This window comes from Pelodiscus sinensis, chromosome 1 (genome assembly GCF_052426305.1).
Source record: "Pelodiscus sinensis isolate ZL-2025 chromosome 1, ASM5242630v1, whole genome shotgun sequence".
NCBI classification, from domain to species: Eukaryota; Metazoa; Chordata; order Testudines; family Trionychidae; genus Pelodiscus; species Pelodiscus sinensis.
This window is the reverse complement of record NC_143052.1, coordinates 361327755-361351680: the sequence shown is the minus strand read 5'-3', so window position 1 is coordinate 361351680 and position 23926 is coordinate 361327755. Positions and strand designations below refer to the sequence as shown.

General features: G+C 54.8%; 1 protein-coding gene across 1 annotated transcript in view; it reads left to right on the top strand.

Moving 5' to 3' along the window:
- Window positions 1–23926, top strand: part of LOC102454662 (ribosomal RNA processing 8) — a 77346-nt gene that overhangs the window by 11804 nt on the left and 41616 nt on the right. Inside the window, exons 2-3 of the mRNA XM_075918507.2 lie at window positions 10395–10562; window positions 20091–20429. Of these exons, the coding sequence (XP_075774622.1) occupies window positions 10395–10562; window positions 20091–20429 (507 nt within the window). The remainder of the gene's footprint in view (window positions 1–10394; window positions 10563–20090; window positions 20430–23926) is intronic.

Here is a 23926-nt window from a genome sequence, read left to right as displayed (position 1 = left end):
GACCCTGTCGCTGCCCTTCAGCATAGCTACCTCTCCGCCTAGCTTAGTGTCATCTGCAAACTGGCTGAGGGTGCAATCCATCCTCTCATCCAGGTCATTAATGAAGATGTTGAACAAAACCAGCCCTAGAGCCAACCCTTGGAGCACTCCACTTGAAACCAACCAGAAGTCGAACCATTGATCACGAGCCGTTGGGCCCGATAATCTAGCCGGCTTTCTATCCACCTTACAGTCCATTTATCCAATCCATACTTCTTCAACTTGTTGGCAAGAATATTGTGGGAGACCAGACTATTCTGTCCCGACTCCTGCACCTCCTCGCATTGCAAGTCCCTGCCCTGAAGGACCCAAGCATGCTGCATGAGTCTTCTAGTTTTGTATACATAGGTGGGATGATGTTTTCCTTAGTTTGTATTTATCAACGTTGAATTTCATCTGCCATTTGGTTGCCCAGTCACCCATTTTTTGAAATTCTTTTTTAGCTCTTGCCTGGGACTTAACTATCTTGGATAGTTGTGCAACATCTGCAGATTTTGCCACTTCACTGGTCACCTCCTTTTCCAGATCCTTTATGAATATGTTGAATAGGATTGACCTAGTGCAGACCCCTGGGGGACAACACTTACTTATTTCTGGTCTGTCAACTGACCGTTTACACCTTCTTTCTTATCTTTTCACCAGTTTTCATTCCCTCTTGTCCCATAACAACTTACTTTGCTTAGGAGTCTTTGGCGAGGGACCTTGCCAAAAGCTTTATGAAAATCTAAATGCTCTATGTCCATTGGATCCCCCATGTCCACATGCTTGTTGACCCTCCTGAAAGAACTCTAGTAGACTGTAAATCATGCTTCACCAAAAAACATTGTGTGTCTTCCCCAAAAATCATGTTTATCCGTGTGTCTCACAGTAAGGCTTCCTGGCATGTCATTGCCAAGATAACCTCTGGAGCCCTTTTAAAAATTGTCATCCCATTAGCAACCCTCCAGTTGTTTGGCTACGAAGCTGACTTAAACAGTAGGTTGCATACTACAGTTAGTAGTTCTGCAGTTTTACGTTTCGGTTCTTTCAGAACTCTTATGTACATACCCGTCTGGTCCTGGTGACTTATTACTGTTTCTTCCAAACACTCCTCAATGGCACCTCAATTTACATAAGAACATAAGGACGGCTGTACTGGGTCAGACCAATAGCCCTGTCTGCCCACAGTGGCCAATGCCAGGTGCCCCGGAGGAAGGGAACAGAACAGGGAATCCTCACGTGATCCCTCCCCCATCACCCAAACAGAGGCTAGGGACACCATTCCTACCCACCCTGGCTAATAGCCGTGGATAGACCCAACCTCCATGAATCTATCCAGCTCTTTTTTTAAACCCTGATAATTTGAGACATCCACAGATTTGTCCGCTATAAAGAATGGCTCAGGTTCGGGAATCGCCCTGACGTCCTCAGCCGTGAAGACTGATGCAAAGAATTCCTTTAGTTTCTCCACAGTCCCCTTATCCTCCCATATGAAGAGAGATTAAATATTAGACTGAGACTTTGCAGTTTAGAAAGGAGGAGACTAAGGGGGGATCGGCTAGAGGTCTATAAAGTCACCACTGGTGTAGAGAAACAAATAAGGAAAAGTTATTTACTTGTTCTCATAACATAATAACCAAATGAAATTAATAGGTAGCAGGTTTAAAACAAACAGAAGAAAGTTTTTCTTCACCCAGTGCACAGTCAACCTGTGGAACTCCTTGCCAGAGGATGTTGTAAATACTTTAACCAGGTTCAAAAAAGAACTAGATAAATTCATGGAAGACAGGTGCGTTAATGGCTGTTAGCCAGGATGGGCAGGCATGGGGTCCTTAGCTTTTGTTTGTCAGAAGCTGGGAATGGGCAAACGGATGAGATCACTTGACGATTCCCTGCTTTGTTCATTCCCTCTGAGGCACCTGGCATTGGCTACTGATGCAAGACAGAATACTGGGTTAGATGGACCTTGGGTTGTTCTTATGATGTTCTTGTGTCCTTGAGTTCTCCTTCAGCATCTTGATCATCCAGTGTCCCTACTAGACGCTTAATAGGTTTCCTGCTTCTGATGTATTTTAAAAAATTGCTGTTACTTTTTGAGTCTCTGGCTAGCTGGTCTTCAGGTCTTGTTTGGCCTTCCTTGTGACATTTTTACACTCCATCTGAAGAATGTGCGCTCCTTTTTATTTCTCTACATAGGCTTTAACTTCCACTTTTCAAAGGATGCTCTTTTGCCTCTCACTGCTTCTTTGACTATGTTCTTTAGCACAGGTGTCCCTTTTAGTCCATTTACTCTGGTTTTCAAGTTCTGGTGTATATTTGTAGTTCAGTCTCTATTATCGTGCCTTGGAAAAGATTCCATGCAGCCTGCAGGGATTTCAGTGTTGTTGCTTTACCTTTTAATTTCTATTTACCTAACTGCCTCATTACCAGGCAGTTCCCCTTTCTGGCGGGCTGCTGTGGGGTCTCCTCACCCCACAAGGGTATTGCACTTGATTGTTTTCATGGTCACCAGGATCAGGTGCTTGTGCTATATTTGTCTCTTGGACCAGGCTGCGACAGGCAGTGAAACAGGATTCCTGCTGCTCCTCTTAGAACTAAATCAGGAATTGCCCCTCCCCATATGGGTTCCAGTATTAGATGCTCCAAAAAGCAGTCGTTTGAAGTGCCAAGAAACTTTCTTTCTGCGTCCTGCCTTGAGATGCCGTGTACCCAGTCAGTATGAGGACTGGTGGAATTTTGTATATTTGTGGCCTTTCTAATCTCCCTGAGCATTTCAGTCTCTGTCCCCATCCTGGTTTGGTGATTGGCAGGTTATTTCTATTCCTGTAGTCTTCTTAGCAAAGCCTGGAGTCGCTGGACATAGAGATTCTATGGCACCCTCTGTAGATAAGCTGGGGGCAGGTTTAAACTATTCCATTACACTGGTCTGTCCTCTATGGAAGCATTCTTTCGACTTCGATTTTGTCCCAGGGAAAGGGATTCAAGGTAAACCGAATAAAGCCACCTTTGTACTGGAGTGAGAGTGTCCCTTGGGTGTTCATGCTGCTATAACTTGATCCACTGCATGGATACATCTGGTAAAAATGTCCTGTGTGGACACAGCTCCCCTTCCTGCTACATGTTCATCCCCTGAGCAGTCATCTAGTCCCTTGTGCATCTCGGCCAATCCCTGGGAGCTGTGGAAGGCCTGTCCCTTTGCTCTTCCCCAGGCCCTGTGTCTATGAGGTGGGCGAAAGCACTGGCGTGAGCAGCAAGGGAGGGAAAGCCAATACGATGTAAGGATACTGCTGCTGAGGTTGGGAGCAGATGGACCGACAGCAGCAGGCAGTGAAGCAAGGGAGCCGGAGACCCTGGAGGGTTGGTGTCTCCAGCGGCAGAAGTGTCCGTGAGGAGCTGAGAGAGTAGGATGGCTGCCAGTGCCCTGCTTCGCTCTGCTGGGAATTGTCAGGGGCTCAGTGCAGTTCTGACCGCGTCTCTCTTGATGCAAGGCCTGCTCGTCCCTGCTGCGCTCATGCTCCTGCCTGCTTGGCTCTACCCCTCCTCCAGGACCTTCCGCAGAGCTCCTGGGGGCCAGTGCTGTGGTCACTGCACACCACACTGGCTGCAGTCCTGTCACTAGACTGCAGGTGTGCGGGGGAGCCGGGCAGACACGGTGCAGAGGCAGCATTCCCACTGGGCTAGCTGCACAGTCTGCTGTGTGTGCTGACAGACCGGCGGCAGGACAGTGGAGCATGGGGTGGGGCGCTGTGCCAGGGCCCACTCTCTGATGCTGTAAGGCACCAAAGGCCCTGCAGCCAAGTGAGAGCTGAGTTGAGGGAATGCCACAAACTTTCGTGCTTTAGCCGCTTTTCCACTGGCAGGGAGCTTTCCCGGGGCGTCGTACCCTGTGCCTGCCTCGCACTCATTAGGCTCTTGTGCCACCAGAGGCAGGAGGCCGTGTTAGTTGGGTCCTTGAATGGATCCTGGCTAGCTACTCCTGTGGGGACAGACCCTGCTACCAAGAGACCCCATCAGATGTTCCTTAGCTGCAAGAAACATCAGAGAGTCAGGCTCTGTGGTCCCTCTGGTGGAGACGCTTCCTGTTTCAGGCCCTGCCGACCCTGGATCTCTGGTCCCAAAGCACGGGGCACCAGGGATTTGGAGCAATCACATTTTTGAATTGCTCTGCTTCGACTCCGCTCCACGCTCTGACTCCGCTCCGCACTCCGACTCAAATTAATTTTTAACTAAATAAAAAAGCGCATACTGTAATTTTGAAAAAACATTATTTGTATTCGGTTTTAAAACAATTTAAATGTCATCAATAATGATACAAACTAGAATCATTCATAATTCAATCTGTAAAAAATTATTGCAGCAATCAAGTCGTCTTTCATAGCTTGCCGCAGATCATTTAAAATTAACTTTAAAGCTGAAAACAGGCGCTCTACACTAGCTTGAGTTGTTGGCATGCTCGAAGCAATTCTACAGGCAGCCTGAATGCGGTGTGGGTAGCTGTGAATGGCCTCAAAAACAGACTTAACTTTTAGCCTACCAATAGACTCCATCGCCTCACAATCTTCCCAAAAGTTTCTCTCGAATAATGCTTCATTACAATTATGAATCGCAGAAACTTGCCGGTGTCTTTCTTGTTTATCCAATTCCATTTCGAAGTCGTCATCTTCTGAAGAATTGGTGCTTGAATTGTCTCCGTTTCCCTGTGATGGTTGAAGACGTCTCAGGGATGGACGCTCGAACAAGTTCAGAATGGAGACGGAAGTTTGAGAACAGCCTTCTATTTCTGAAGGATGTGAACTTTCCGAAACTGCAGATTCGATTGTTGATGACTCCTTTTGTTGTGTTTCATTTTCTTCAACTTCTTTCGCTGAATTCAAATGTAGCAATAGATTTTGTTTTTCGAGTCCTCGAGCAATATCAAGGAGCCTTTTCTTTGCCTTTAGTATTTCCCTTGAGGTAAGAAGAATCTGATACCGTGGGTCAACATAAATTCCAGCAAGGAAATGAATATTGTCAAAAAGCTTCTCTTCACGTTTCTGAATGGAGGATAGAATTCCTTCTGCAATTTTCTTGTAAGAATTTTGACAGTTTTTACCGTTCCTTCATTAAAACTCCCGGGGTTACATCGACAGTTTGAAGATTCACAGTTGTTTGGTTTGGCTTTGCCAAGAGGTCTCACAGGTTCTTCACTTTGTCCCATTCAGCTTTTGTTAACTTGAGTTCTCTTGTTCCAGCAGCAGCCACTTGTTCACGGTAAGATTAAAAAACGAGAAGCCAATCAATTATCGCAAATGTTGAACCCCAGCGAGTCACAGCATCCAACGATTGAGTTACCCCATGTAGATCAAGCAGAACACTGAATACTTGGAATTTGTAGTTTGACAAGGACTTGTCGAATTTTTGCCAGTAATTTCTTCGCATGTTCTTTGTTCAGTCCATCCCAGATTGCCAACTGAAGAGCGTGAATACCACACCTCATCAGAGACTTTTGAGTCATCCTCATGAGGCCATGTTGGAAGTATGAGGCTAGGGTCATTAAACCATTGCGCAGCAGCATCCATGTTGAGTTTGATTTCATCCATTTCTTTAGTTCCTTCATCAGGCAAAATAGCTTCAGTTCTGTCCACATCCCTGTTCTCAGCGGTAGAAATGGTTTCATTGTCGTCGCTGAAATTTTTGACAGCACACATCATGTTTGCTGCATTGTCAACGCAGATGCTCAGCACTTGCATTTCACTGATCCCAAATTTTTCTAAAGTGGGTTTTACTTGACCTTTCATGTCGGCAGAATTGAGATGCCCTTCACTGTCGATTATGTCCAAGGTTTTTACCACAGCTTTATCTTTTCCTTCTTCGTAGTACTGAGCATTGATTGCAAGGAAATTTCTGTTTCCACGGGTTGCCGCATCCATTTTCAAGTAGCACAATTTTTGCTCCAAAGCTTTTTTTGAGCTCTTCGCGCCCAGATTCAGCTGTGCTGACAACTAACCACATGGTGCCCCATTGAAATGCCAAGCTGCCGACCCATTTCGCCTGCAATTTTTTGGAATCCTTTGTTTTTTAGCCTGAAGGTAGTGAGCGGTGTTGAACTCAAGCAAAACATTTCGATCAGCCCTTCACGGAAAGTATTGGCATCCATGATGACTGTAACATTTGAGGACTTCAAATATGAGTCAAGTTTTGTTTGCTCAATTTTGGGTTTCTTTTCAGATGAAGCTCCGCAAAAAAATTTTTCTCCAGGAGTTTTCAAAGAGCCAGATGAACGTCGTTTAGTCACGTCAGCTTTCTGTTTTGCCTCATCTTCCTGGTCCTTTTTTGTAACCAGAGCCACATAGTTTTCAGGATGGTTATGTTTTACAGGCTGCCAAAGGTTGAAACTTTTCACGGCATTGCTTCACTTGTCTTGAAGCTACATGGTTTGAGCTTGCCATTCTCTTCCTTTTCCACCTTGCATGTTGCTGATTTCTTCTTTGCTTTTCCCAAAAGCCCAAATTTTCAAATTCAAAAGTAAAGATGTCATAAATCAGCTATCAGTCATGGGGGGCAGATCTGATTTTTTTGTTACAGCCATGGCCAAATCTTCTTGTGCTGCTACCGCATCCAAATGTTTCTTGTTATGATCTTCGAAAAGCAATGAACAAAAGCATTAAAAAATTTTTATAATGTACCTGCTTGTGATATCTTAACCACTTAAGGTACTTCAAATTTATTTTGGATTTTCTGGACAAAAATGATCACATTTTCTTTTTACACAAAATTATTATTAAAGTATATTTTAATATTGTAACATGTTTCTTGCAGTTTTAATGAAGTAAAGTATTTTAATGTACATAATTAATGTACATTTTTATTTATAAATTGCAAGTTAGTTTTTCTTATGAAATTTTGCGGTAAAAATATTGAAAATATTTTCCAAGTTTTTAATTAATATCTCAAAAACACTTTAATATAGATATATCAATGAAATTTGGTATGTGCCGTAACGTTAGTACATGCTGTCACTGTTCTACAACATTAATTATTGGGAAGTAACGAGGCTACATGTTACAAGGTTGAAAATAAACACATACTAATCTACACGAGTACCTACTCGCCTAACCTCGGCACAAGAGTGGGAGCAGTCTGCAGTCTGCCGGATGTCTGATAATTATCTGATTCTTTAATAAAACATATCTCCAAAAAACTTTGTAATTTTGTATCTGTACTTTAAATCTTGATTTCGGCCGACGTGAGAATAACTGTGACATACTATGTAAAGTGGTAAAGTAGATGTTAATATCAATTGTTATACAATCTGAAACTTTGGCACATTTAGGACTTTCTTGCTAAAATATCATTCATTTTGGATTGAAAATGAAAAAAAACAAAACTGGAGCCGTGGAGCAGTCAAGATTTTCTGTGCTCTGGCTCCGCTCCAGCTCCAGGCAAAAACCTGCAGCTCCACTTCTCTGTGCTTCAGCTCCGAGCTCCGCTCCAAAGCCCTGTGGGGCATAGCGGGTTGGCAACCCCAAAGACAGGTGGAGTTTGGCCCTGAGCTGTAGAGTCTCGGCTGCTAGCTGAGGAGTTCCCTTAGCACAGCTCAACTTGGCTAGTGGCCTGATGGGTGGGAAGTCCCTGCAGGCCAAGTACACAGTGGGTGAGCAGTGCAGAGGTGAGGGCCTGCAGCCCTGAGTCAGAGCTCTGTAGGTCCTGGCCGACCCCCTCTCTGAGTGGCAGTAATGGGGCTAGGCTAGGCTGTGCTAAGGATGTTAAGGACTAGTCAGCTATCTGATAAGCAAATGTTTATTGGATAGTCGAGTCGACTAGTCAGTTCCCCTCCCCTCCCCTCCCCCCTGAGGAGGTGCATGCCTGATACTCTGGAGACAATGGCATGAGGGTGAGAAGCAAAGGTGGGGAGGGAGAGAGGGGTACTTCAGCGCGGCTGTGCTGCACAGAGCCTGGGATCAGCTGGGGACTCCCTAGCTAACCCCAGGCTCCCTGTGGCATTTCCGTGGAACCCAGAGTCAGCTGTGGAGACCCCAGCTAATGCTGGGCTCCGTGCGGCGCTGCCACTTTGAAATGCTGAACAGAGCCCAGGATCAGCTGGGGGTCCCTAGCTGACCCCAAGTTCTGCAGAAATGCCACGCAGAGCCCAGGGTCAGCTGTGTCCCCAGCTGACCCCGGGTGCTGTGTGGCATTTCAAAGCAGCAGTGCAGCATGGAGCCTGGGATCAGCGGGGACCCCAGGCTGCACGCGGGCACTTCTGCTTTGAAATGCACAAGAGCCCCCAGGGTTCCACCCCAGCGGGGGCTCTTGTGCATTTCAAGGGGTAAGCGCCCTGGCGGAGCCCGGAGTCGGCGGGACTGGCCCCGGGCTGCACGCAGAGTTCCACCCCAGCGGGGGCTCTTGTGCATTTCAAGGGGTAAGCGCCCTGGCGGAGCCCGGAGTCGGCGGGACTGGCCCCGGGCTGCACGCAGAGTTCCACCCCAGCGGGGGCTCTTGTGCATTTCAAGGGGTAAGCGCCCTGGCGGAGCCCGGAGTCGGTGGGACTGGCCCCGGGCTGCACGCAGAGTTCCACCCCAGCGGGGGCTCTTGTGCATTTCAAAGGCGGAATGCGGAAGTGCCTATCGACTAGTTGAACCGTCAATGGAAATTCTCTCGACGACTCGACTAGTCAGTTACTCGTTAGTTAACATCCTTAGGCCGTGCGTCCTGACTGGCGGGGCCTTGCAGGGCAGACAGTGCGGGCTGTTTGAGCGACCCTGGCGCAGTCTGTGAGTGGGAGGGGGCCTGCCTGGCTGTCAGCGTGGGGAGCTCGGGCCCGGATCCCTGCTGGCTCCAGGCAGAGATGAAGGCAGGCCCTGTTCAGTTTGAGTCCTCTGAGGGAACTGATCAGTTCAGCCAGGCAGTGCCTGATACTCTGGAGACAATGGCATGAGGGTGAGAAACAAGCTGCAAATGCCTCATTCTGGTGTCACCAGGGACCAGTCAGCACGTGCCCCCAGCCAGCACAAGGCTGGCTGAACTGATCCGTTCCCCCAGGGGGCTCAAGTCGCTGAGTGTGGTAAGACCATTGGGAAGCTCTGCACGGGCTGCTTTGGTCTGAACTACCTTGAGCAGTTTGGGATCATCTGCTCTTTCCCCCTTTCTCCAGAACACGTGTAGATAAGTTGACTGGGATGGTCCCCGGACAGACCCTTGGGGGACCCCACTCGTTACCTCTCTCCTCTCAGAAAACGAATTGTTTATTCCTACCCTTTGTCTCCTGTCGTTTGACCAGTTCCCAGTCCACGAGAGGCCCTTCCCCCTACCCTATGACAGCTTACTTGCCTTAAGAGCCCGTCGAGGGGCATGGGTGTCCTGAGCTCAGTGCGTGGGCCCATCTCCCTCTCCCTGTCTCAGTGAAGGCACTTGAGCCCATGCGGGGCGGGGGCTGGTGATAGATTGAGGCTTTGGGAGACGTTACAGATGCGTAGATTAGTCTGCCCTGTCTAGGCACGCAGCTGCCATCTGCCTAGAGCTTTCCCTGTATTCTGGGAGGTCCCTTTCTGCCCTCGAAGTAGACCCCTTTTCCCCCATCCCGTGGGGTCTCTCCCCCTCTGCTGCTGGATCCAATTTGGAAACCCTCCTGCTCCGCTCAGCTTGGGCAGGGCAGAGGAAGGGAGCTTGCACCCAGCTGGGTCAGTGTGGGCCCCAGTTCTGGGGGCTTGGGGAGTTGGTTCCTGTCCCCGAAAGGCAGAGACAAGGGTGGAAGGCCTGGTGTGTGGTTCAGGGGCTGTGAGGTAGCCGTCAAAATTCCTCTTCCCAGGTGTTTCAGTCCCTTGTGTTCTCCCATCCCTAGCACAGTCCCAGCTCCTGGTACCCCAGAGGTGCATGCAGCCGGTGGGCACGGCAGCCGGCCTCTGCGGAGGGGGCTGGGCCATGGATGGCAAGGTGTGAGCTGAGCTGCGACTGCAAGCATGTCAATGGCAGGAGGCCAGCAAAAAATATGCTAATGAGGGACTCATTTGCATGAGTCGCGATCTCATTTGCATATTTTCTGCCAATCCGTTTTTGTGCAAAAACAAACAGTGTGGATGTTTTCTTTTTGCACAAAAAACCCTTTTTCCGCAAGATCGTTAACCTCGGAGCATAAGGATCTTGCGGAAAAGGGGGGGTTTGCAAAAAGGAAACATCCCCACTGCTTGTTTTTGCGCAAAAACCGATGGGCAGAAAATATGCAAATGAGATCGTGCTTCATGCAAACGAGTCCCTCATTAGCATATTTTTTGCCGAAAAAACTCGTTGTGTAGACATAGCCCAGAGAGGCGCCTGGAGCTGGGAAGGGGCCGCAGAGAGCCCCAGGTGGAGAGGTGCGGGGAGGTCCCAGCCCTCGCTGAGTCCTGCTTGTTTCTTGGCAGGAGCTCAAGGGCTTCAGTTCCCTGGATGACCTGCTGCACGTCAAGGGCATCACCACACGCATCCTGGAGCTGAACAGCCAGCGTATGACCTGCAGGAGGAGGCCAAGCAGCGAGGCTGTCCCCAGCGGGAGTGTGAGCCAGCAGGGGCTCCAAGCCCACGTGTCTCAGGTAGGGACCCGTGCTTCCGGGGGGCTGTTGCCCCCAGTGGGGGAGAGGGCTCTGCCTAGCCCCGAGACCACAGCTCCATCTGTAAGATACCAGGGCGCTACCCTGCTCTCTGGCATGACACCGCGGCCAAGTCACTGCCTGGGCAGCAGAGCGCATGGGATGCCATGGGCTGTGCCAGCTGCCCCATGCCAGCCTACTCCGGCCACAGGGAACTGGTGTAACTGAGGGAGGGGCTACTGAGCACCCGTTCTGCCAGTCCCCAAGCATCAGACACTCCCCCAGCCCACCCAGACATCCCTCTCTCAGCCAGACCTGAGCAGTTAACTACAGAGGCATGGAGGAGAGAAAAGTTGGGAGCCGCGACTTTCCAGGCTCACAGAGCGGGCCCCCAGCAGGTGCGGTCTGTTTGCTGCTTGTGCGAGTCTCTGGAACCATCCCCAAAGGTTGCCCCCAGTGCAGCTTCGCTGGGGAGTCTGACAGTCTTGCCGTGCCTTGTCTGGGGTGTGCAAGTGACTTCGGAAGAGCTCAGTCCTGCAGCTTGCACTTCTGGCTCAAAGCTCAGCAGGCTAGAGATGTAGGATCAGGCCCAAGGCTCTAGCGGACAAGCCACCTCCCAGCAGGGCTTTCCTCTGAGGAAGACTAGGCCATGCAGATCGCTTTCAGACCCTCGCTCTGATGCTAGTCTTCTGCGCCCTATGCAGATGCAGGTAAAAGTAGCTGCACTCATTTACGTGAGGCAGTGAACGGTTCCTCCTGTGACAGAGCGTGAGGCTGAAGACCGTGTCCCGCGAACTCTCGGTTCTCTGCAGTATCGTACGGCTCTGCTCTCGAGCTGCGCTGACCCCGCCTGCGTACATAACGTATGGCACTTAGGGTATGTCTGCACTGCACTCCTCTTTCCAGAGAGGAACGAAATTGCAAATGAAGTGAGGATTTGGATTTCCTATGCTTCATTTGCATAATCGCGTCCGGGCGCTATTTCGAAATACCCTATTTTGAAAAAAGAAACGCTGTCTAGACGTGGTTGTTTAGAAAGAAAACCCTTCTTTCAAAATTACCCTTCTTATAAAATGAAGGTTAAAGGTAATTTCGAAAGAAGGATTTTCTTTCAAATTAACTGCGTCTAGATACCCTATTTTGAAAAAAGAAATGCTATTTCGAAATAGCGCCCGAACGCAATTATGCAAATGAAGCGTGGGAAATTTAAATCTGCGCTTCATTTGCAATTTCGTTCCTCTGTATTTGCGTTCCTCTCTCAAAAGAGGAGTGCAGTGTAGACATATCCTAAGACTGGAAAGGGACTTAGAATCTACAAGCTAATTTGGTTACGTTGTTAAACTCTATAGCCGTGGTCCCCAACCCGGTGCCCGCGGGCACCATGGCGCCTGCCGGGCCCTTTACATGCGCCCGCAGAGCAATCTGGGCTGGCCCCGCCCCCGGGCGTGCGGCAGGTGCCAGCCTCGGGCGCATGGCTGGCCCCGGCCCCGGGTGTGCTGCGCGTGCTGGTGCTGACCCTGACCCCCGCCCCCAGGGGCGCCGCGCCAGCCCTGGCCCCAGCCCCAGCCCCGGCGGCGCCGTGCGGAACCTGGGCAGCCCCTGCCCAGGATCGCAGCACATGCCGGTGCCGACCTTGGGCGTGCGGCGCATGCTTGGCCCCGCCCCCAGTCACGTGGCCTGTGAGCGGCCCCGCCCCCAGGCACCCGGCAGCCCCAAAACGGGGAAAGTGGTCAAGGGCCGCGCTTCTCTGTGGAGGAGATGCAGGGTCTAGGATGGAGGTTGGGTGCAGAAGGGTGCACAGGGTAAGGGACGGGGGTGCAGGAGGTGGTGTGAGGTCTGAGGAGGAATTTGGGTGAAGGATGATTTGGCCTGTGGGTGTTCAGAGGATTGGGGTGCAGGAGAAGATTCTGGCCTGGGTGAGGGGTTACAGAGTCTGGGAGGGAGCTGTGACCTGGGGCAGGGGGGTGCAGAGGGTTTGGAGGGTGACCTGGGGGAGGGAGTTGGGGTGCAGGAGGGGCAGGGGTGCCAGAGACAGGCTCTGGCTGGGAGGTGCCTACCTAAATATCTCCGACCTGCAGCAGCCCCAAGGCAGGCTGGGCTCCCTGCCTGCTGCAGCCCCAGATGCTTAAAACTGAGGCTGCTCCCTCCAAGTGGCTCTCAGCTCTGGGAGGGGGGAGAGGCCTGTGCTGCCCCTGGCGTCTCTCAGCTCCTATTGGCTGGTTGTTTCAATCCAATAGGAGCTGAGGATTGGGCTTGGGGTGGGGAGATCAGAGAACCCAAGACTGCACTTCAAACCGCAGCAGCTGGGTGCCTGAGGGTCCTGTCCGGGTGCTCCGCAGGCCGGTTCTGGCCCCTGGGCATATTTTTCCAAGACCTGTGTTAGTACATGGGCGCCTCCTGATGGTGGGCTCATCTCAGTGAGTGGCGGGACTCCCTACTGCCCTGTAGGCCGGACAAGGAGGCTGCATCTGTATTGACAGATACCAGCAAGTTACGCGTCACTGCTGGCATGTCGGGATCAAAACATCCCTGCGCATCGCGCTCCCTTCTGCCGTCTTCCAGAGCCTCTCTTGCCAGCCGTGCGCTAGCAAACATTTCCACTGGCTCCTGCCCGCGTGACTGCTTCCCACGTTTGGCTCCTGCCCGCGTGACTGCTTCTCACGTTTCCACTGGCTCCTGCCCGCGTGACTGCTTCCCACGTTTGGCTCCTGCCCGCGTGACTGCTTCCCACGTTTCCACCGGCTCCTGCCCGCGTGACTGCTTCCCACGTTTGGCTCCTGCCCGCGTGACTGCTTCCCACGTTTCCACTGGCTCCTGCCCGCGTGACTGCTTCTCACGTTTCCACTGGCTCCTGCCCGCGTGACTGCTTCCCACGTTTCCACTGGCTCCTGCCCGCGTGACTGCTTCCCACGTTTGGCTCCTGCCCGCGTGACTGCTTCCCACGTTTCCACTGGCTCCTGCCCGCGTGACTGCTTCCCACGTTTCCACTGGCTCCTGCCCGCGTGACTGCTTCCCACGTTTGGCTCCTGCCCGCGTGACTGCTTCCCACGTTTCCACTGGCTCCTGCCCGCGTGACTGCTTCTCACGTTTCCACTGGCTCCTGCCCGCGTGACTGCTTCTCACGTTTGGCTCCTGCCCGCGTGACTGCTTCCCACGTTTCCACTGGCTCCTGCCCGCGTGACTGCTTCCCACGTTTGGCTCCTGCCCGCGTGACTGCTTCCCACGTTTCCACTGGCTCCTGCCCGCGTGACTGCTTCCCACGTTTGGCTCCTGCCCGCGTGACTGCTTCTCACGTTTCCACTGGCTCCTGCCAGCGTGACTGCTTCCCACGTTTGGCTCCTGCCCGCGTGACTGCTTCCCACGTTTCCACTGGCTCCTGCCCGTGTGACTACTTCTCACGTTTCCACCGGCTCCTGCCCGCGTGACTGCTTCTCACGTTTCCACTGGCTCCGGCCCGCGTGACTGCTTCCCACGTTTGGCTCCTGCCCGCGTGACTGCTTCCCACGTTTGGCTCCTGCCCGCGTGACTGCTTCCCACGTTTCCACTGGCTCCTGCCCGCGTGACTGCTTCCCACGTTTCCACTGGCTCCTGCCCGCGTGACTGCTTCCCACGTTTGGCTCCTGCCCACGTGACTGCTTCTCACGTTTCCACTGGCTCCTGCCCGCGTGACTGCTTCCCACGTTTGGCTCCTGCCCGCGTGACTGCTTCCCACGTTTCCACTGGCTCCTGCCCGCGTGACTGCTTCCCACGTTTGGCTCCTGCCCACGTGACTGCTTCTCACGTTTCCACCGGCTCCTGCCCGCGTGACTGCTTCTCACGTTTCCACCGGCTCCTGCCCGCGTGACTGCTTCCCACGTTTGGCTCCTGCCCGCGTGACTGCTTCTCACGTTTCCACCGGCTCCTGCCCGCGTGACTGCTTCTCATGTTTCCACCGGCTCCTGCCCGCGTGACTGCTTCCCACGTTTCCACTGGCTCCTGCCCGCGTGACTGCTTCCCACGTTTGGCTCCTGCCCGCGTGACTGCTTCCCACGTTTCCACTGGCTCCTGCCAGCGTGACTGCTTCCCACGTTTGGCTCCTGCCCGCGTGACAGCTTCCCACGTTTCCTCTGGCTCCTGCCCGTGTGACTACTTCTCACGTTTCCACCGGCTCCTGCCCGCGTGACTGCTTCTCACGTTTCCACTGGCTCCGGCCCGCGTGACTGCTTCCCACGTTTGGCTCCTGCCCGCGTGACTGCTTCCCACGTTTCCACCGGCTCCTGCCCGCGTGACTGCTTCTCACGTTTCCACTGGCTCCTGCCCGCGTGACTGCTTCTCACGTTTCCACCGGCTCCTGCCCGCGTGACTGCTTCTCACGTTTCCACCGGCTCCTGCCCGCGTGACTGCTTCTCACGTTTCCACTGGCTCCTGCCCGCGTGACTGCTTCCCACGTTTCCACCGGCTCCTGCCCGCGTGACTGCTTCTCACGTTTCCACCGGCTCCTGCCCGTGTGACTGCTTCTCACGTTTCCACTGGCTCCTGCCCGCGTGACTGCTTCTCACGTTTCCACCGGCTCCTGCTCGCGTGACTGCTTCTCACGTTTCCACCGGCTCCTGCCCGCGTGACTGCTTCTCACGTTTCCACCGGCTCCTGCCCGCGTGACTGCTTCTCACGTTTCCACTGGCTCCTGCCCGCGTGACTGCTTCCCACGTTTCCACTGGCTCCTGCCCGTGTGACTGCTTCTCACGTTTCCACTGGCTCCTGCCCGCGTGACTGCTTCTCACGTTTCCACTGGCTCCTGCCCGCGTGACTGCTTCTCACGTTTCCACTGGCTCCTGCCTGCGTGACTGCTTCCCACGTTTGGCTCCTGCCCGCGTGACTGCTTCTCACGTTTCCACTGGCTCCTGCCCGCGTGACTGCTTCCCACGTTTGGCTCCTGCCCGCGTGACTGCTTCTCACGTTTCCACTGGCTCCTGCCCGCGTGACTGCTTCTCACGTTTCCACTGGCTCCTGCCCGCGTGACTGCTTCTCACGTTTCCACTGGCTCCTGCCTGCGTGACTGCTTCCCACGTTTCCACTGGCTCCTGCCCGCGTGAGTGCTTCTCACGTTTCCACCGGCTCCTGCCCGCGTGACTGCTTCCCACGTTTCCACCGGCTCCTGCCTGCGTGACTGCTTCTCACGTTTCCACTGGCTCCTGCCCGCGTGACTGCTTCCCACGTTTGGCTCCTGCCCGTGTGACTGCTTCTCACGTTTCCACTGGCTCCTGCCCGCGTGACTGCTTCTCACGTTTCCACTGGCTCCTGCCCGCGTGACTGCTTCTCACGTTTCCACTGGCTCCTGCCTGCGTGACTGCTTCCCACGTTTGGCTCCTGCCCGCGTGACTGCTTCTCACGTTTCCACTGGCTCCTGCCCGCGTGACTGCTTCCCACGTTTGGCTCCTGCCCGCGTGACTGCTTCTCACGTTTCCACTGGCTCCTGCCCGCGTGACTGCTTCTCACGTTTCCACTGGCTCCTGCCCGCGTGACTGCTTCTCACGTTTCCACTGGCTCCTGCCTGCGTGACTGCTTCCCACGTTTCCACTGGCTCCTGCCCGCGTGAGTGCTTCTCACGTTTCCACCGGCTCCTGCCCGCGTGACTGCTTCCCACGTTTCCACCGGCTCCTGCCCGCGTGACTGCTTCCCACGTTTCCACCGGCTCCTGCCCGCGTGACTGCTTCCCACGTTTCCACCGGCTCCTGCCCGCGTGACTGCTTCCCACGTTTCCACCGGCTCCTGCCCGCGTGACTGCTTCCCACGTTTCCACCGGCTCCTGCCCGCGTGACTGCTTCCCACGTTTCCACCGGCTCCTGCCCGCGTGACTGCTTCTCACGTTTCCACCGGCTCCTGCCCGCGTGACTGCTTCCCACGTTTCCACCGGCTCCTGCCCGCGTGACTGCTTCTCACGTTTCCACCGGCTCCAGCCCGCGTGACTGCTTCTCACGTTTCCACCGGCTCCTGCCCGCGTGACTGCTTCCCACGTTTCCACCGGCTCCTGCCCGCGTGACTGCTTCCCACGTTTCCACCGGCTCCTGCCCGCGTGACTGCTTCCCACGTTTCCACCGGCTCCTGCCCGCGTGACTGCTTCCCACGTTTCCACCGGCTCCTGCCCGCGTGACTGCTTCCCACGTTTCCACCGGCTCCTGCCCGCGTGACTGCTTCTCACGTTTCCACCGGCTCCTGCCCGCGTGACTGCTTCCCACGTTTCCACTGGCTCCTGCCCGCGTGACTGCTTCCCACGTTTGGCTCCTGCCCGCGTGACTGCTTCTCACGTTTCCACCGGCTCCTGCCCGCGTGACTGCTTCCCACGTTTCCACTGGCTCCTGCCCGTGTGACTGCTTCCCACGTTTCCACTGGCTCCTGCCCGCGTGACTGCTTCCCACGTTTCCACTGGCTCCTGCCCGCGTGACTCCTTCCCACGTTTCCACCGGCTCCTGCCCGCGTGACTGCTTCCCACGTTTGGCTCCTGCCTGCGTGACTGCTTCTCACGTTTCCACTGGCTCCTGCCCGCGTGACTGCTTCTCACGTTTCCACCGGCTCCTGCCCGCGTGACTGCTTCCCACGTTTGGCTCCTGCCCGTGTGACTGCTTCTCACGTTTCCACTGGCTCCTGCCCGCGTGACTGCTTCCCACGTTTGGCTCCTGCCCGCGTGACTGCTTCCCACGTTTGGCTCCTGCCCGCGTGACTGCTTCCCACGTTTCCACTGGCTCCTGCCCGCGTGACTGCTTCCCATGTTTCCACTGGCTCCTGCCCGCGTGACTGCTTCCCACGTTTCCACCGGCTCCTGCCCGCGTGACTGCTTCCCACGTTTCCACCGGCTCCTGCCCGCTTGACTGCTTCCCACGTTTCCACCGGCTCCTGCCCGCTTGACTGCTTCCCACGTTTCCTCTGGCTCCTGCCCGCGTGACTGCTTCCCACGTTTCCACTGGCTCCTGCCCGCGTGACTGCTTCCCACGTTTCCTCTGTCTCCTGCCCACGTGACTGCTTCCCACGTTTCCACTGGCTCCTGCCCGCGTGACTGCTTCCCACGTTTGGCTCCTGCCTGCGTGACTGCTTCTCACGTTTCCACTGGCTCCTGCCCGCGTGACTGCTTCTCACGTTTCCACCGGCTCCTGCCCGCGTGACTGCTTCCCACGTTTGGCTCCTGCCCGTGTGACTGCTTCTCACGTTTCCACTGGCTCCTGCCCGCGTGACTGCTTCCCACGTTTGGCTCCTGCCCGCGTGACTGCTTCCCACGTTTCCACTGGCTCCTGCCCGCGTGACTGCTTCCCATGTTTCCACTGGCTCCTGCCCGCGTGAGTGCTTCCCACGTTTCCACCGGCTCCTGCCCGCGTGACTGCTTCCCACGTTTCCACTGGCTCCTGCCCGCGTGACTGCTTCCCACGTTTCCACCGGCTCCTGCCCGCGTGACTGCTTCTCACGTTTCCACTGGCTTCTGCCCGCGTGACTGCTTCCCACGTTTGGCTCCTGCCCACGTGACTGCTTCCCACGTTTCCACCGGCTCCTGCCCGCGTGACTGCTTCTCACGTTTCCTCTGGCTCCTGCCCGCGTGACTGCTTCCCACGTTTCCACTGGCTCCTGCCCGCGTGACTGCTTCCCACGTTTCCACTGGCTCCTGCCCGCGTGACTGCTTCCCACGTTTCCACTGGCTCCTGCCCGCGTGACTGCTTTCCACGTTTCCACTGGCTCCTGCCCGCGTGACTGCTTCTCACGTTTCCACCGGCTCCTGCCCGCGTGGCTGCTTCTCACGTTTCCACCGGCTCCTGCCCGCGTGACTGCTTCCCACCTTTCCACCGGCTCCTGCCCGCGTGACTGCTTCTCACGTTTCCACCGGCTCCTGCCCGCGTGACTGCTTCCCACCTTTCCACCGGCTCCTGCCCGCGTGACTGCTTCTCACGTTTCCACCGGCTCCTGCCCGCGTGACTGCTTCTCACGTTTCCACCGGTTCCTTCCCGCGTGACTGCTTCTCACGTTTCCACCGGTTCCTGCCCGCGTGACTGCTTCTCACGTTTCCATTGGCTCCTGCCCGCGTGACTGCTTCTCACGTTTCCACTGGCTCCTACCCACGTGACTACTTCTCACGTTTCCATTGGCTCTGAGATTTCTTCAGTGCCCTGGGGTGGGCGTACCAGTCCTGCTGACTCTGACGTGTTCTTTTCTTGCCCCGGTCATTTCTTTGAGTGCTTTGTCCTTTATTGGCTTTCACCCTGTTGCTCCCAGACGAGGTCCAGTTTGTCAAGGGTGTTTTGAATTCTAATCCTGCCCTCCAAAGTGCTTGCAACCCCTCTCAGCGTGGCATCCACAGGTTTTGTAAGTGTGCTCTGCACTCCATGAATGACTATTGAACAGTCTGGACCCTGGACTGACCCAGGCCAGACCTCACAGTGGCCCTTTGGTAACTGCTGTGTGAGTGTGGCCTTTGAAGCAGCTGTGTGCTCCCTTATCGTAACAGTCTAGAGCGCGTTTCCACTTTGCCAAAGCCTTCCTAAAATCCAGCTCTGTCGAGAGCATTCCACACCCACTAAGCCCGCGACTCTGGAAGAAGCAGATTGGGGTGGAATGGCAGGGTTTGTTCCTGACGAGTCCATGTTCACCAGTCCTTATGCCCGTTTTGTCCTCCAAATGCTAAGAGGGTTGATTGCGGAACAGTTTTTTCCACTGTCTTTCTGGCTGACTGATCGAGGGGTAATTCTTCAGGTCCCCTTCATTCCCTCTTTGCCTTTCTCTAGTCCTGTGGGTGGTCCCTTGTCCTCCTGGAGTTGGCAAAGATTGTCGCTGACATTCCAAGATGGCTTCAGCGGCTGCCTCAAGCGCACTAGTCTGAATTTCATCAGCCCCCGCCCAGCTGAATACATGTCACTTATCTAAACAGTCTTGAACCCGTTCCCTTGTTATCCTGGCTTGTCCCCCACCATTCCTTTGCTGCTGCTGCTGCTGCTGCTCCTTCTGTTGAAAATGTGGCCATCAGTCCCCTTTTACTGAGGTAGGTATTACATGTGTTCGCTTGGCTCTTGTGTAGAGAACCTTGTCTCACGGCCTGTTTTATCCCTTTGGGGTGGAGCCCTTCTCAGACTCTGTTCCTGCCTGCCTGTTGTCCAGGCTTCCTCCTTTGCTGGGATTCCCTTGTATTCCCGAGGGAGCCAAACTGGCACCTGACTGTTTTGTCTCGCTCAGAAACTGTCAGGTCTCCTGAACCCCTTGAGCCCTTAGATTTTCCTGCTACAGGCCCTCACCTGCCAGGTTCCTGAGGGAGTTCACGGCTGAGGTTGGAAGGCCATTGTCTTTATGCTGCTGCTCTCCTGCCTGCCTTCCCTTACCCCACTGAAACCAGCAAAGGGGGCTGGCGGCACTCTATGGACGACCAGATCCCACAGGGCTTGCGCTTTCATGAGCTGCCTCAGTGGCTGCCTCCCTGTGCTCTGTTGTGCAGCCCCGGCTGTCGGCAGGAGCCGCTGGTCCCCCCCCAGTGAGCTGCCAGGGCTGGGCAGCCTCCTGACCCCAGGCCGCTGTGTCTCGTAGGTGCTGGCTGAGGGAGAGAATGGCGCCCCGGCTGCCTGGGAGTCGGAGGAGTCGGATTGCTCAGGAGTCGAGGGGGGCTCTGGTCCGGAATCCGAAGGCCCCAGAGTGCAGGCGGGACGGGAGTCCGTGGAGCTGCCTGGCCTTGGAGAGCACGGGGGTCTGGAGCCCGCCAGCTCCAGAGCGTGTGGGGCACAGGAGGAGGAGGAGGAGGGCAGCTGCTGCAGCGACGAAGGGGAGGATGGCAGCGACGTCTATTTCTATTACACCATTGGCGAGCGCTGGATCGACTACCTGGAGAGGACCGAGGAGGGTAGCCTCATCCGCCACGTGCGGCCAAAGGTAACGGTGCGCCCGCCTGAGAACAAGGGCCCTCGCGCCAGGCCAGGCCAGCCTCTTCTCCAGGCCTGCCCCAGGAGGCTGCTGGAGCAGAGACTGAGGCTGGGTGAGGGCAGGGCTTAGGGGGTGGATCCATCTGGCGGGGGATGGAGGCGTATGGGTCGCGAGGTAGGGGTGGCATGTGCTTTGTCGGGGATGGGCGTGCCAGAGGGAGGGCTACAGGGCAGGGTTCCTGCTGAGATGTTCCATCCATGAGTGCAAGGAGTTTTGTCCTGTGAGCAGTATTGAGGCCCTGGGCACTTGTTTGGGGGAGTGCCCCCCCATGGCACCTGAGTAATTCACAGCTAGACATGGTTTTAAAGGCTAGGGAAGAAAGAATGCTAAAGCAAGGGACACAACTTGAAATGCTTATTTCATATGAAGTCAAATAAAGAAAATTAATACTGAAAACCTGTCAGTAGCCAACTCCCTCTGATTATAGCCCTCTCCCAGACCCTCCCCCGGGCTCTCCGTTCAGGGAACTATGTTCATTTGCGTTTCAGACTTACATTTCTGAGCCTAAAAAAACATAAAACAGCAAATAGTCCTGCAGTCCCTAAGGGTATGTCTACACTACAGCGCTATTTCGAATGATCTTAATTTGAAATAGTTCATTCGAATTTAGCTAATCCAAATTAATGCATCTACACACAAAATCTATTTTGAAATAGCGCATCCCCACTGAGTGGACCCTGAACTGAAGTTCAGGCTGGCCAGAACCAGTGCTGGCAGGGCGTCGGGTTAGGATTTAGCGTGTGGGGCTGCTGCCTGAGGCTAACTGAGCTCTGTGCTTAAAGGGACCCTAACCCCACCCCCGGACAGACAGTTCTCAGGGTTCCCCGCTTGCTTGTCTACCTCGATGAGGGACAGCAAAGCAGTCCTGGCTTGGAGTGCCCTGAGTGCCCGCACTTGGGACACCACAGCACTCGGCCACAGGGAGCCAGAGCTGCCCCATGGCACACCAGTGTGTCTTGTGGGGTCATTGCCCTCAGCCCGGCTGCACTTGCTGCAGGCTGCCATCCGGGGGCTGTCAGGATCCAGGAGGCCCTGAGGGAGAGCATCCACCCCGAGGAGCCCTCAGAGCCTCCCCAATCCTCCCCACCGGGGGCTCGTGCCACATTCCTCCCTCACGTCCTTCCACTTACCCCTCCCTAGCCCCCCTTCCTGATGTCAAGTAAGACACGTATGGTCAAAAATAGAAACTGGGTTTATTGAACAAAACTGGGGGGGGGGTGAACCTCTGGGGAGACTGGAAAAAGGAGGTGGGAGAGGGGAAGGGGGGGGTGGGGAAACCTGAGAAGAGGGTGCTGGAAGGGGGAAGCAAGGGGAAGAAGGGGGAGGGGAAGCTCAGGGCCCAGGGTTGCGGGTCTCACTGGACCACCCTGATTTTCATGCAAACCTGCTCCTGGGATCACGTGGCCTTTGGTGGCCAGGCTGGCAGCTATCCTGCCATAGACGGCCACTTTCCTCCATCTAGTGCGGAGATCATGGACGTTGGGGGCATCCCCCCCAAACCTGAATAAGGTCCATGATCTCCACCCTGGACCAGGAAGGCCCCCGCCTTCTCCAGCCCCTGTCAGGCTCCTGGGAGCTGGCAGACTGCTCCTGGGGAGCGGTGGAGGGCTGGCTGCCAGTGGCTTGTGGGCTCATGTTTTGGGGCCACTGGGTCAGGGGCCCCGGTGGCCACTGCTGGTTCTGGGCTGGCAGGCTTGGAGCTGGCACAGACACTGTGGCCTGGGTCTACCCCTTTAATGGCTCCAGGGCTGGAGGAGAGGAGAGGAAGTTTTCCTGGTTTGCCCGGAGTGGCCACCAGGGCTCCCTGGGAAGGGCTGGAGGCCCCCTATTTCGAATTAATTGTCTACACAGCACTTCATTCGAAATAGCTATTTCAAATTTGGCGTTACTCCTCCTAGAATGAGGTTTACCAAATTCAAATTAAGCGACCCGCTATTTTGAATTAATTTCAAACTAGCGGTTTGCCTGTGTAGACGCTAGGAAAGTGAATTGGAAATAACGGCTGTGATTTTGAATTAACTTTGCAGTGCAGACATACCCTTACAGACTAACAAAGCATGTAGATGGGATTGGGAGTTTTCATGGGCACAGCCCACTTCTTCGGAGGAATGAAGTTGAAGGGGTCCAGGTTCCAAATAAATAGCAGACAAGGGAAGGTGGTAGGGGAAATGGAACGAAGGGAAAACAGGAAAGAATAGTCAGAGTGTCCGTGCTAAATGAAGCGGACAGCGCGGGTTCTAAGTACTCGTAAGTACCTGGGGTTTGGCCTTTTCTGTCATTAGCTTGTGGGATGCAGCCAGTGATCCAGCTAAGGGCTCTGTGCAAACATCTTACTTGTAAATGAAATGAAGCTCTTCAGCTTTCCATTGCACACCTAGACAACAGCTGATTGGCTGTTTCTCCCCATTCACACTGGGTCTCAGGGCTTTTTCCTGTGGATCAGAGGTGAAGTCAATCCAGTTCATTAACAGTTCTTTTGATTACAGATCAATGGCCACCTTAACAAAGGGCTCCCCTGGAATGCTTGTTCTGCACACACGGCATGCGCCAGTGCTAAAACGCTCTGTTAATCAAGTGCACATCTCCCTTCATTCTTGTCCCAGCCGCCACGGTAGCAGCTGGGGTCGGGGCTGCGTGGCAACCGCTGGGGCTGGGACCACAGTACTGAACATGGCACCGCGGTCCCAGCCTCTAGGGTGCAGTCGCATGGCGGGTGGCCGCCCCTTGAGCTAGGACTGCGCTGCAGGGCTATTTTTAGTTCTGCAGCCCAGGCTACAGCTCCAGCAGCCATAGGGAGGGGTTGAAGCTAGGGCCAGGGCCACATGGTGACTGCCCAGCTGCTCCTGGGCTGGGGCAGCCACCCACCTCGCGGCCCCGCAGCTGAGCAGCCACCGTGTGGCCCTGCTGCGGAGGTGGGCGGGACTTAGACTCTAGGTTCAGGGCCATTTCGTCTGGGGTGCGAATGGCCCAGGCTCTGAGAGTCTGGGCTGCGGTGTGTGGGTCTCTGTTCACAGTCGCCCAGGGTCTGTATGTCTGGGGTGCAGTGTGTGGGTCTCTGTTCACAGTCGCCCAGGGTCTGTATGTCTGGGGTGCAGTGTGTGGGTCTCTGTTCACAGTCGCCCAGGGTCTGTGGGTGGGGTGCCGTGTGTGGGTCTCTGTTCACAGTCGTCCAGGGTCTATGTGTCTCGGGTGCGGTGTGTGGGTCTCTGTTCACAGTCGCCCAGTCTCTGTGTGTCTGGGGTGCGGTGTGTGGGTCTCTGTTCACAGTCGCCAGGGTCTGTGTGTCTGGGGTGCGGTGTGTGGGTCTCTGTTCACAGTCGCCCAGGGTCTGACTGTGGGGTGCGGTGTGTGGGTCACTGTTCAGTCGCCCAGGATCTGTGTATGGGGTGCGGTGTGTGATTCTCTATTCACAGTCGCCAGGGTCTGTGTGTGTGGGGTGCAGTGTG